Raw genomic sequence first — 15,213 nt, 5'->3', positions numbered from 1 at the left:
TTTTGTTAAGTCATCTATGCAACCACCTCAACCTATCTAAAGGACATGGAAACTTATCGCTTATTTGATACGAACAGGCAATAATTAATGTTCATGTTGAAATAAAATATAATAGATGAATATATTTTTAACACTATTAGGTTTCTAGTGAAACTTTGCATGTTTTTTTTTTTTTTTCAATCGCTGCATGCATATAATAGTATATAAAATAATTTTTTTTTAGTACAGTAATTTTCTTTGCTCAAACTCTAACTGCACTTACAACAGCAGCAATTATCCTGGAAGACTATTGGTCTGTTTTATTTTGACTTGTACTGAGTACCAACAAAAGATGGACAACAAAGTTACAATAATGACCTTACAAACAATATATAAATACGATTCTGATGACTTGTAACAAGATTTTCGCTTTCATGGATAACACACGGACCACACTTGTACAGCAAGAGCTGTCTACGCTTTTAGACATGTAAATCCCTTTTTATTATGTCAGGATTCATTTGTTCTAAACTTTAATTTAACATGTGGGCTCGAATACCTTTTTGTCGTTTTCTATTTGTCAATATGTTGTTTGTCTTTTTTTTATGGTTTTGATTGAATGTTTGATGCATTCTTCCTTTTTCATAAAATTCATGTCGACTTAACTGTTACAAAATCTATTCTCGTTGCTTTATTCCTGTATTCTTTTACAATAAAATATGGACTATGTTTGTACAAATACAGTTGTGGATCCAAGGGGAGGGTTCAGGGGAGTGATTGTACAAATATGTGTTCAGCATGTAACAGCAGACACTGTAACCGGATAAAAACTTGTGTCAAATGTTCGCTAGTGCCTTGTAACGGTATACGATTATATCAAAATTGACAACTCGACAGAATCTTGATTTACAATAAACCATATCATTGAAAGGCCATCAAACATACAATCATGCAGCATAATGAGTATGTTTCCATATGCTGTCTTGTAATCTTCTTGTGTCTATTTAAAAGTTCCTTCGTCAAGTTAAATGTCAAGACGAATACTAGTAGCTAGGATTTCATTTCAATAAATGATCATAAATGTAATACAGATGTAAAAAAAAAAAGAGGGGGAATGAGATAGCAAACCAACAAAAAAGTAAATTAAATCTACAGACAACTAGATATCACCATATGACCTCAAACGATAGACTGTAACTATTGATATAAATAGTCCGGCGTATACATATATATAGACCAAAAACATGCTAAAAAGATAGAAAATAGTAAGTGCACCAAAGTTTTCTTTTTTGTATAAATCGTTCAACTATTTTTATCAACCAATTTACTTATTGGTGAGCAGATAAAGTTTAACTTGGAACATTATACGAACACGTATTAGCATATGAGAGAAAGCTTTCGAAGAAATATATGCTAATATATGTGTCTACACATCACAACATACATGTGAAATGGAAATCTATTCAAATCCTACTCCTATCCATCATTTAATAGGGCTATAAGGGTTAATTTAAGAATCACAGACACCCCCATAGACAGCATTGCTCAATTGTTTTTTACTTTAGTATTGGTGAATCGATTCTCGTAACTGATGTTTATCAATTACTAATAATATTTCCATTAAAAAAATATTTCTGTAAAAATTTAGTCCTCGTAAGCCAGACTACATGTACAGAGTCAATAATCGTTTACTATTTTAAAATTTGTTTAATTTCGAAAGGACACCTTTTTCATAAATTACCCCTCCCCCCTTTTTTTAAAGAAAAGATATGTATAAAATATATGTACTGATAAGCTTATTGAAAAAATATAAAATGCATATAAGCCCTCTGAAAAAGGTTTTTGAATGCTGCATGTTTAAATATCTGATATGTTCACTTCACAGTTCAATGTATTAAAATAAAGGGAAATATGATCAATATAAGCATTGATTTCATAACTCAGTTTATGAACAAAATCGTTTTTGTTCAGTATAACGAACCACTTGTCCCGTACAGACTCCTAGGTGTTTTAACAAACGAGACGGATTAATATTGAAAAGTGTTAATTACAAAATCAAACTACTTGTCTGAAGAGGGAAAACATTAAATACACGTTGAATAGACGATTACATAGTTTTCTGTAATAGTTATTTCTCTGATTGAAAGGTAAGAAGTGTAGAATTGTAATAATTTGTGATAAACATTTACATACTTTTCTGTAATAGTAAATTCTCTGATTGAAAGGTAAGAAGTGTAGAAGTGTAATGATTTAGAAAGACGACTACACGGTCTTCTAGCTGTCATAGTAAATTCTCTGATATAGAGGTAAGAAGTTTAGAATGGTATTAAGAATGTGTCAGAATTGTTATCCATAAAACTTTATTTTATTTCATTCAGTTTTAAACAGTTAATATGTTTATTTTTGCACATGTTTTGACATTTTAAAGTTTATATAAAGATAGATGAGACAGCTACCCACCAGTGACAAATTACATCGATCTAAGCAATTTTTATAAGTCGCTGTGCAGCCTTAATTAACTGATGAGCAAAACACATAATTTATGATAAGCTATAAAAGGTCTGTCATGAAAATCATTGAAAAGAGAAAAAAACTGTACAACACAAAAACAGAAACCCCATATGTTAGAAAGCAACCAACGACAACTGATCTATATGCTCTTGACTTGGGATAGGCACGTACAGATTGTGCCAGTGGGGTTAAACTCGATCATCCTCTAACCCGGGGACAGTGGTGTAACAGCACATCATTGTCGTAAAAAAACAAATGTAAATATCAAAAAGGCTTAAAACACAACTATCAAACAGGCTTTAACGCAAAATACCGATCTACGAATACTGGCAGTTACTGAAATCTAGTTTTAAAGCCAATTACATATGTTTCACATCGACTTGCATGAACTTTTTACTTAAGATAGATTCATGGTATGCCGCCATCTTGGATTGTACAATCCTAGTACAAATTCGGTCTAGTTATTTGCCAAAATTTGCAAATTTGGAGACAGATTTACAATTTAATGGTTAGACTGTTTATTTATATTTAGAAAACTTGGTGATTTATTGTTTTATTAAAAATATTTGAACACATATTCCTTTTGGGGGGTTTTTAGAATCATTTTATAAATGAGCCATTTAAGGGGAGATAACTCTTTTAGTAAAAAATTATACTGGACTAATATAGAATTTTTTTATTCAAGTTCACTTGTAGCAAGAAAACAAGTTCGGTGACATCATTTTTCTTTTTCTTTTCTTAAAACATATAATGAAACCTATCTTCTCACAAGTTATTTCAAATTCTATCTCATAGAATTTTTTTATGCACACCAATGTGTTTTTTCATGAACAATCTAACCAAATTTAGGCAATTTTCAACGACTCATCGCTTGGAAAATAGCACGTGACCCATACTTTTTATTATATTTTTTTAAAAAGCATGGTAAAATCTTCATTTTGGCAAATTATAAGAAAATTCTGTCTCAAAAAGTATATACTTATGTTCTACCTTAATAGAGGACGACAACGTCAACTGACAAGCCATGAGTTTGTTAAAAACATATTATTTTTAAAAATGAAAAACATATAGTTAGCAGGAATATCAGTGTGTACTATTCAGTAAAACAAATCCTCGTATATGTCAGATTTACTAGTTATAAAATTTAGACGTATTTAAGTGATTTCTTTACTTTAAACAAAATAACAGTCATGTAATGTTTACTTTAAATGTCAATTTCTGTATTATAATTATTGTTCAGACTTGTAGATTTGTAACAAATCACCTGTAGAAATCGAGGACAGTTCGTGTTATTTGGAAGCCTTTGTTATCTTCAGTTAGAATCATAACATTATGATATTAAAAATCTAAATTAAACAAAGTTGAACGGGAGATAATTATGAAGGTTTTTAACATTCACAAAACTATCGATCATTTAAAGATTTTGATCAGCCCAAGTAAGATTTTAGAGAATTATATTTTAGATCGTACCAGGGGTAACAAAGCAAATAAGTTTATCTCGAAGATAGGAACAAAGACACAAACAAATAATGATTTTATAAAATATTGTGTATTTGGACTACTCAACGAAATTAAGTTTGAAATTGACATAAGGACTTTATAATTTATTATATTTTTAATTGGAATTAGAGTTAAAACGAAGCTGTGAAAACACATTCTGAATTAGTAGTAGCTTATTCTGGAATTAGGAAGTCACTGTGGGAATAAGCTTGCACAAAAAAAGTTAAATCTAACGAGTTCTGCATTAGAAAAAAGTTTAAATTGCCGTTGAGGAATGTTATAAATGATACAAGGAAGAAACTTAATTTTAATAGATATAATTTTATACCTGAGTACATGGTCATTATCCAATGGTTGCTTATTAGTTTTCTTTAGATCATTGACTCACTTAATGAATTATTTGAAGTGGGAACCTCTTTTAAACATTTCAACAATTTAACACGTAACTGTCATTTAAACAAGTGAATTGGAACCTCAATTTGGAATGGATATATATATTTGAATGACTTTCTTATTATGAAATGTAGCATTCTTTCAGAACAACTGCGTTGTAAAGTCAGGTCGGAAAATTATTAAAACCTTATTATTACATTTGTTTTGTACAGATAATTGGAATATTCGGAATCCATAGAATTCATTCTTCTTGGTCTGTATTGTCAACATGAAACAAAAGGTGAGGAAAACATTGAATGAAACAATGGTATGTTCAAAACGTAGACAAGTAGTTACTGGCAAAATTGAAGACAAAACGAAAGACAGCGTATTAGAGGCACCTTCGGATAAATGCGTCGAAAATGTGACTTTAAATACAATTTCAAATGAAGAAAGTAGTTTAGAAAATTGTGGAAAAATTACAACACTGGAACACCAGTCAAGTGAAAAGATAGAGAAAAATCCTAATAAAGATATAATTATATCGAACTCAATTGAATTGGATGATTTCACAAAGGATCCGCCAAAAGAAATTACCGACGACTCAAAGGAAATTGTTACAGTTGAAATTGTGACCGAAAATGAAGTGACAAGTTTAGAGGAAAAAGAAAATCGCAATAAAATGTCTTCTCCGACTAGTGCGAATGATAATAACAGTCGGACCAATCAACTTTCTACTATACTAGAAAATGTTAAAGGTGAAGAGAAAGAGATTAAGAACTCGTCGCCGAATCAGGCTAAAGTTCTAAAGGATAAGCAAAATAAACCCGAATTATCTGGAGATAAAGGTAAGAGACTTGAAGACAATTTGCATAATGAAAGCACAATGTCAAAAGAAGGGACCAATATTTTCCCTATCATCATGCCGGATACGGATTCTGTCGTTATAAAACGTATAAAAGACACTAACGAACCTGATAAGACTGGTAAATCAGACTGTACTCTTCAAAGCGAAAGAAATGGAAAAGTTAGTTCGGAGGTAAACCAACGTCCGTTATCGTCTGTGTCCGACCCCGGATATCGAAGTAACTCTGTGTCGAGTCAAAACTCGTCAAAGAAGCACAAGAAAGTTTATTCTGGCATTAGATTTACTAAGAAGGAACTTGAATACTACTTGCCGAAAAGAAGCAATTTTAGTTGTCATGAAAAAGCCTTAAAAGATGGAGGTTATGATTTAGAGGCCATTGAAACAAAACGAAGACGAAGATTAACGCACAAACAAAATATCAAAGACAAAGAGATAGAAGAAAAATTGAAAGAAATCGAGGATGTTAATGCAGCACCAGTTGTAGACGTAGAGTCTCCAGAAAAAGAAATAAAAGATGCCGACGAAGAACAAACTGAAATGGAAAGATCAAACAAACCAAAACGTAAGGGAAAGAAAAAAGATGAACAAGAAGTTAAAGTAGATCACACAGTTTTATTACAATATCTGAAATATGTGCTTGATAATAGAGAGGAATATTTTCTTCATAAAAGACAATATATTCAACAAAATACAACTCGACTCAACGTTGATCCAGCATGTACCATTGCCCGATTCGGGCGTGCTTTTCAAAGAGGACAACATGGCATTATTACTGAACCTTTTTTACTGGAAGTTACACGCGGGATAAAGTCAAATTATGGTGATATACAACAGTGGTTACCTTCAAACAAAGAAAAACAAACGCAAGGAGTTCCGAATATTGAAGAAACAACTATTGACGAAAAAGACAAAACCGAATACGAAAAGGTAAAGCTTAAACTTGATAAATGGTTAAAAACTATTACTACTGCGCAGTTGCTGAAAGCGAAAGAACTTTCATTGAAGGAACTTGGCGAGGAAGATAAACTGCAGAGTCAATGGTGGTCTACCCTCCAGCCGTGTCGATATCTGCGACAGAGAAGTGATTTGGAATAATTTTACGATAATTTGTATACTTCATTTTATTTTAGAAAATTGCATTTCTCAACCTGAGACAAGTGTTCATTTTTCGATATTGTACATTAGAATATCATGTCACCACAGATGCGGGTACTCATAACAACACCAAATTATAATATAGGCCAGATATGGTGCAGATATTTTGTGACAGTCAGGAACTACTATCCTGTTATAAAAAAATGGTATTCTTATCATTGAAACTCAGAGAGATAGAACACTTATCAGTTTGAAGAAGGAGAAAAGGATTTTTAAATTGGAAAAACGTCAAAATGTGTGTGGGAAGAGTTATAGTTTTCAAAATACTTAAGAAGATTTCATATTGATGATTTGTCTTTTAACCGCAATTAGTGCAATATTTTTTTATTCAAATTACTTGAGTTTTGCAAGATTTGCTGAATATTCTTTACGGGTGGTGTCACTTTTACCAATCTTATCTTTAATGGATTTTTGTGATATATCGTAATAAACTGACAAACATTTAAGAATAAATTATTCTAAAAGAAAGGACAAGGTACAAAGCAAACATTTACAAGTGCTTTTAAATCGTTCAACATGTATACTTAAATTAAACGTTTTTCTACTCAGTTCGTTCAAGTATTTTCCGTATTTTTTTCACAATTTTATATGTTATTAAATTAATTAATATGTGTTTGGGTGTTTAAATATCCTCGATATGAAAGTTGTTTAATGAATTCAACTGAAACAATACATATTCTGTTCTCTTCGAATCAAATGAGATACTTTTATACCTCGTCAAATTTAAAGCAACACCTGTATTTGAATACCTGCAAATTAATTCTTAATGTTGTTTTTTTGTCATACAGAATTTATTGAACCTTGTGAAATGTGGGCGAATAGTGGATTTTCCATAAATGCTCAAAATTTGTTTGAAGCGTGAGAGAAAATTTTCAAAATATTCATTTTAGTGATACTTTTTTGTGCTTATATAAGGTTCGATAGTATTATTGAAACATGTTACGCAGGCTTCGTGTACGACAAATAGATGCATAAAAAAGTCTTATAACTTAAAAGAAATAAATACCACATCTTGACAATAATTGTTTTGATTCGAAATATTTTCCTGAAAACTGTGAAGGTTTTCTGTAACTATTGACAAGATTGTTTTTTATCAAAGTAATTGGTTAATTGATTGAGTAAAGGATTGTAACGTTGATTTAAAATATAATCATGTTTAGGCTAATGCCATGCTAAAACAATATGGTTAACCAACAGTTTGCAGGAGGACATACCACACCAGACGAACAATTTCAATTATATATGACTTTGAGAAATGCAAATGTTTTAATGTCTTTCAAATTGGCTTGGCCTGGCTTGTAATCGGACCAATGAATTTCAACACTCGAGGCAATCACGCAGTTGCGAGACCATCGTAGTTGTTTTATATTATTTTAGTTATGACGGTCGGGTAGTGTAATAATGGAGTCAAAGGTTATATATTTTGAACAGTCAATACTATTACACCTTCTCCCGCTATCTTTCCCTCGTTTTCCATATTTCCAAAATTCAAAAAGTTCAAATGTTACTACTTGAAGGAATTCCATTTTAATTTTCTGTTAAACTATTTAACGTTATCACTTAAAAGAAATCTTTAAATTATTTTCCCCGAAGCTAAATGAATCTACTATTTGAAATATCAATTGGCTTGTACAAGAAATGAAGTTTGAAAGTATTTACAGCATTTTAAATGTAATTTCGAGTGTGTCATTGATATATTTGTTGAATATCTTGACCGATTTAAAGTACTATAGTATACGTATTAGTTACTATATTGATTCATTTGGAGAAATACGAGAATCATAATAATCTGCGGCCTTGTAAGACCTGTCAACTCACACACAGTCTGCATTGTCCCCAAGGACCACTTATAGATGAAAGATATTTCCAACTGTTGTTGGTTTATTATATTGAAATCCCTATCAGTTTACGAATCAGTCATAACAATTTACTTTTCGAATTCCACAAATGACGTTTTTTACCAATTTGATTTGATAATATTGATCATGAGGGCAGGCGTAATATGGATTATAGGCGAAGTTAATTAAATCAAAACTATGTATGCAATTTGTAATTTGTTTCATTTACTAGATTTTCCGAAATGAATAACTACTTTTTAACATAAAATACATAGTGTAAAAAGGTTATATAATATACTTATCACTTACAAAAAGATTGAAAAAGTCATTACAGGCCTTTATATTCCACTTGATGATGGTTTTCGATGGACACCAAAGTAAACATAAGTCAAAAAAAGAATAAAAAAACTCATAATTGTCAATTTAAAATACTAATTTCCTTTACTGAGTTTTAAAATACATACACCATTCATCAATTTTACTTCCATGGTAGGATGTAGATTTTGCAGTCGGTTCACTTCTTCAGAGTTTGTCCACTTCTTACTTAAGGTATTGACAAAGTATCATGTTTAAATAAACTGCTGTTAGGATTATGAACATGTTTTAGATATAAAAAAGAAGATAAGGTATGATTGCCAATGAGACAACTCTCCACAAGAGACCAAATGACACAGAAATTAACAACTAAAGGTCACCGTACAGCCTTCAACAATGAGCAAAGCCCATACCACATATTCTGCTATAAAAGAGCCTGTTTAAACTCAGGAACCTTGTCATTGGTTGCCTTTTATAAGTTTGGAGAATTTGGTTTTGATGGTAGATCTTTCACAGTTTTCAATTGATTTTACCACATCTTTTATGTTTGGAGCGATTTAGAGATTAACAGTGCATAAAATTTTTACACAGTGTTGACCTTTGGATGTCTTCTGTTAACTTTTTTTATTGTAGCTTTTGAGTTGCAATTTCATCAACGTAACCTTCTTTTATTCTTAAAACACTGTAAAAATTGGTACAAAACATTGAACTGCATATGATATCAGTAAATTGCGTCACGTCAGAATGACCATTTTATGGGACCTATTTTGAGGAAATTTTTCTTAAGCTTACATAAATAAAAACTGACTTTGTGTAAAAAAAAAAAAAAATAAAAAAAAAATAGGGGTGTGATTAAGGGTATGCGATAAAGGGTGTGCATCAAAGTTGCGAGATATGGATTAAAAAGCAGGCTACTTCTCAGATATGCAAAACTACTGTATTTACTACTAAACATATGATAAATCAAAGTAAACTTGAGATTGCTGGAAGCAGGCTAGCTCATTTATCGCATACTGTATCTCTTTATATCTATATTCAAAGTATCAGTACTTTCTGACGGCACCAAAACTATGACATCGGAATACTCTAATATAGGCGACTGCTTTTCGGATTAGATTAAAATTCAATAGAAAGTCCAAAGATACACGCATTGTGCAATGCTAACCTAAATTTGTAAAAAAAAAAAAAAAAAATGAAAAAATTTAAAAGAAAGTTTTATATAGATGTATGAGTGCCAACGAGACAAATCTCCATCCAAGTCGCAATTTATAAAGGAAACCGTTATAGGTCAAAGGACGGTTTTTAACACGGAGCCCTGGCTTACACCGAACAGCAAGCTATAAAGTACCATAAAAATTACTAGTGGAAATTCAACGGTCTAATCTATATAAAAAACAAGAAACGAGAAACACTTATGAACCACATCAACAAACGACAACTACTGAAGATCAGATTTCTGACTAAGGACAGGTGCAAACAATTGCAGCGGGTTTAAAAGTTTTTAATGGTACCAAACCTTCACCCTTATCTGATACAATAGTGTAACATATAATCTTGATTCAAACTAGAGAAAGTCGAATTAATGATTGAGCGACAACGTCCAGTATCATTGTACCATTATTTATCAGGCAACAAAGATTGCAAGGATATTTCCAGTCGATGTTTCAAGGTTATTTTTTAATTGCAGTGACGACGACTAAAAAGATGCGAGAACTATTGGGTTATTATAAGCGCCATAGACACATATGGTTTATGAACGTTAGATAGGTAGTTCTTCGTTGGTCACTACCGGTGTTGTCTTTTAGACATTTTGGTGTATAAATCAATAAGACAGTAACACAAACAGCACCCACAAAATTGACAACCAGTGGTGTCAGCAAATGCAAAAAAAAAAAAACAAAAACAACCTATGCTTCTGTATTTACAGAAGAGCAAAGGAGAAATGGTGTCTTCCTCGAATGCCAACATTTCATATGTTACCTATTCCTTGAATGCCTACAAAAATATTTCAATGGATGTTTATATAATAACAATAGGTGTTTTTATAAGTATTTAACTGTAAAAAATAATTAGTGAACTTAATAAAATTACAACATTTTATCACTTTTTGATAAGAAAAATTAGCAAAATTTAAGGGTTTTAATTATTAGGAATCTTAAGAAAGAAAGAAAATGAAATCATTTTTACTATTTATTGAAAAAAAATATTTGGGAATGAAAATTTTTATTAAGATAAACACATATAAAAATATGATATATAAGTTAATTATAATTATTTCAAACTAATAGAGGATATTTGAGATTTATTTAATTCCATATCATTTTAAATATTATTTTATTTAGTATATACATGAAATATATGAATTTTCTAATTGAACAATTAACTTAACATTCAAGGAATAAACCGCAGAAATGACATTAGACATTTTTTAAAGTTTATTTCTGAGTCATAGATATAGTTTGAATATTTTTTTTATTGACACGACCATTTATAAAATAATTGTATATGACAGATAAGTCATAAGTCATTTAAGCTCTTTAACAAATATTTTGAAATACATTTTAATATTTAAAAGTCAATTTCAAAAAGCAAATTATTCATGGTGAATTTAGATTAATCGACTTTACAAGTTCGTTTTTTTCTTCGTCAATGAATTATGTATTGCTTAATAAAAATAGTAAGGAACACATTGTAGTAAAACGATGAAAATTTTATGATTGTTCCATGTTTATAATTTTCAAGATGTCTAATCGAGAAATGCACCATTCAGAAAAATACTTACCTAGGGTATTTTTTTAATGTCAGTGTTTACGGATATTATAATATTGCACTAGTTCTTACTTTAAAATTTCTTAACTTTTTTTAATCGTCCATGTGAAACGTAATGTAATTACTGTAAAAAGTGAAAGTGGCAATTTAGTCTCCTATTTAAAATGAAGCAAAAATTAGCTTATGCGAATTTAAGTACAAGTCAGACCAAACACATGATTAAATGTTATTATAAAAAGGAAGATGTGGTATGATTGCCAACGAGACAACTCTCCAAAAGAGACCAAACGACACAGAAATTAACAACTACACATGTATAGGTCACCATACGGTCTCCAACAATGAGCAAAGCCCATACCGCATATTCAGCTATAAAAGACCCCGAATTGACAATGTAAAACTATTCAAACGAGAAAACTGACTAACGGCCCAATTGTGTTTGAACAGAGCATTCATAAATAGTTGTAATTTTGGTAAGAATTCAAAATATACAACCGGGGTAATAAGTTTTCGGCAATAATGCGCACTTATCTTTAATTTCTCAATCACATATTTTTATGAGCGCATAGCAACTAAGAACTTACACTTGAGAAAGTAAATATTAAATAATATTGAACACTTCTTTGATAAATAACACTTTTATCATAGAACAGGTTCGTGATCAATTTTAAAAGTTTGCAAGTGTTTGTTTACATTTTTGGCGACATCATACATAAGTAAATACCTATATGACCAAAAGTACTAGATTTTGAAAGACTTCTTTGTAGTTATGTGCAAGGCGTGATATAAATTGAGATTTTGAAAAAAGAAACACCTCTTAAAGATCTTCAGATGTCAAAGTTAAATTGTTATAATCATCAATAACTTGATGACTTATTTGATTTCGTCTCAAATATTTATCATTTGTTTATAACTGCACCTTCAAAACTTTTAAAACATGTATATCGGGGAAAATTTATCACTACAATTTTCGTAATCAAAAGCTATATTTTTACTTAAGGAGCTTGATGGCATATAGTTGATAAATATTACATTTTAATTTAGTGAAAGTAAGTAAATTGAATAAATATCATCAAAACCAAGTATTTCAGACAGTCATATAAAAATAAAGAAATGTGGTATGAGACGACTATTCATCATAGTTATAATGAAGCGGATTTAAGCAGTTATCTCGTTTGAATTGTTTTACATTGTTATTTCAGGGCCTTCTATAGCTGACTATGCGGTATGGATTTTGTTTATTGTTGAAGGCGTTACGATGACATATAGTTGTTAATTTCTGTGTCATTTTAGTCTCTTGTGGAGAGTTGTCTCATTTGGCAATCATACCACATTTTCTTTTTTACATATAGCGTATTGTATTTAACAATGAGTAAAACCATACCGCATAGTCGGCTATAAAAGGCCCGACACGAAACAGATGAATCAATTCAACTGAGAAATCTAACGGCCTAATTCATAACAAAACAATTTACGCAACATAAGAATGACAGACATGAAGTTGAACCAACGACAACCACTGATAATCTTTGTTTGTGTTTTATTCTAATGTTTTAATGTTCTTATAACGTTGCAGCTAGAAATTTGGGTTAACGAACCTTAAAATAGAGAAACCACAAGCACATCATCGAAATACGAACCCAAACAATCAAATATACTAGTCTTATTATTTTGAACGCCAGACACATGTAGTATCGTCTACACTGAAAGACTCATAAGCGCGTTATTCTGTGTGTGTTTTTTTTTGTTATTTCTTCATAGACAGAAAAAAATATTATAGTCATTCCTTAATTAACAGTTACTGTAGCATTTACATTAACTCCAAATGGAGCTAGACTATGTGCGTTGACAGTGGGTAAGCACTTGCTTCGATGCATGTATCAAGCTTTAAACGAATCTAATAATATAAGGGGGACAATAGGGGGTCCATTAACATGTTAACAACACCTCTAATTTGGCAAAAACAGTTAACAAAAAATGCTAAAATGCTAATAACAGTTAACGAACAGGGTTGAAAACAGTTAACAGTTTAAATTTAGTTCAGATAACAGTTAAAAACACCTTGAAAAGGGCAATAACAGGTTAACACAAAAATGTATTGACCCCCTCATATAAACTCACACTGGAATCAAATAAAGCAACCGACATTATTTGTTAAGTTTGTTGGATTAATATTCCAACCGAGTAATTGTATTCCATTGTTGAATAATTTGCTTGCCCTGCTAGCCAATCTGTCACGGTTAAAGCGAAATTCATACAAATCAATGGTAAATCGAAGTAGAAAAAAAACATATATACTTTCCTTTTATTTTTCTTTCATGATGTCAAGCTTTTTTACTAAGTATACGCGCAATTGCTTTTGAATTATTGGAATGATTAAATTATATATGTTTTCAAAATGGAGTGATTTTTCTAAAACGAAGGTGGAATCTCCCTCGGTGGCTTTTCTATAAAGTACTTTACAATTGTATTTTCTAGAATTGTAAGATTTTTTTACACGAAAATGATCAGTCCACGCATTAAACTAAGTCCGCAATGAACGTTTTTTTTTTACATTTGTTTCAAATCTATAACGTGTAAACGTTAAAAAAATCATTCGACGATTGTTATTCGAAAATTGTGGTTACCGATTAACTTTTGGGTTTTGTCAAAGTTTAACGATTGTTACTTTGATACAGAAAATCAATACCGAATCATGAAGAGCGTAAACACGGCAAGTGAGGTGATCGAGTGATGTTTATTTGTTTATTTGTTTATTTGTTAATTTTTATGTACATTTATATGCATTCCCATTTGTTATTCAGACTGTGTCATACTAGTTGTGAAATGATTGGTGTAATTTTTGTAAAAATTATTTAAAACTGTCTAATATATAGATATAGGAAGATGTTGTGTGAGTGCCAATGAGACAACTCTCAATCCAAATTCTTTTCTCGTTGGTTATCTTTTCTTTTGTCACAGTTTTGCCTGGCATAGGGCTTGTAATTAACGAAGTCCTAAGATGTCTTGCATACAGAAAAAGCTGTCGACAAACAGAGTACGAGAATACAGTACAATAATTCAATAGCAGTACATTACTGCAGTCCATCTAAAAATTATTTAAAACTGTCTATATAGATATAAGAAGATGTTGTGTGAGTGCCAATGAGACAACTCTCCATCCAAATTCTTTTCTCGTTGGTTATCTTTTCTTTTGTCACAGTTTTGCCTGGCATAGGGCTTGTGATTACCGAAGTCCTAGGATGTCTTGTATACAGAAAAAGCTGTCGACAAACAGAGCACGAGAATACAGTACAATAATTCAATAGCAGTACATTACTGCAGTCCATCTACACGCGTTCTATAGTAAAACTAAGCCATTCAAGTATATAAAACAAGTTCATTTTTTTTTCAATATGCAATATTATATGACTTCAATACACTGCCACAAAGAAAAAAACAATCAAATTTGTGAAGAGGAACCCATTTATTTAAAACAATTATTCTGTTACTGGATTATCTAAACCAAAATGAGAACCCTCGTTGTTAAATGGAATATTTTCGAAATCTTTGACGTTTAAATGCTCATTATGTTCTAAAATTGAAAAGATGTCACCGAAATCAGTGTTTGAAAGTATATAATCATTAGCGTCAATACTACTACCATCAAAAGGGTCTTTGAATGTATGAAGAGTGTCACCATTGATGGTTTGATTTGGTTTATTATCATCAGGTTGGGGACCATGATTAACACTACTCTCCTCAGATCCTCCATTGTTTGCCTGTTGCACCGCATTTGACTTTGAGTTATATGGATCATTTGACATTATATCGCTGGACTGCATAGTTTCTGATGGATTTTTATCTGATGTGGCACTTGTCGAATGGTGTTTTTCTAACGTCCCTGTTGATGCTGTGAATGGTTCA

The 15,213-nt window shown here is 31.0% G+C and overlaps 1 protein-coding gene across 3 annotated transcripts; it reads left to right on the top strand.

Annotated features, from left to right (window-relative positions):
- Window positions 1–1,982: 1,982 nt before the first annotated feature.
- On the top strand, window positions 1,983–6,998 carry LOC143068002 (uncharacterized). Of its 3 annotated transcripts, none has more exons than XM_076241728.1 (2): window positions 1,983–2,126; window positions 4,596–6,998. In XM_076241728.1, exon 2 carries the CDS (start codon window positions 4,652–4,654, stop codon window positions 6,323–6,325), a length of 1,674 nt encoding a protein of 557 aa, XP_076097843.1. In that variant the 5' UTR covers window positions 1,983–2,126; window positions 4,596–4,651; the 3' UTR covers window positions 6,326–6,998. The 3 variants fall into 3 exon arrangements, with proteins under 3 accessions (XP_076097843.1, XP_076097844.1, XP_076097842.1); XM_076241729.1 differs by lacking the exon at window positions 1,983–2,126 and adding an exon at window positions 2,165–2,204; XM_076241727.1 differs by lacking the exon at window positions 1,983–2,126 and adding an exon at window positions 2,179–2,285.
- Window positions 6,999–15,213: the final 8,215 nt, after the last annotated feature.

Source organism: Mytilus galloprovincialis, chromosome 3 (genome assembly GCF_965363235.1).
Source record: "Mytilus galloprovincialis chromosome 3, xbMytGall1.hap1.1, whole genome shotgun sequence".
Taxonomy (NCBI): Eukaryota; Metazoa; Mollusca; class Bivalvia; order Mytilida; family Mytilidae; genus Mytilus; species Mytilus galloprovincialis.
The sequence above is the reverse complement of the archived record's forward strand: the minus strand, read 5'-3'. Positions and strand labels throughout refer to the sequence as shown.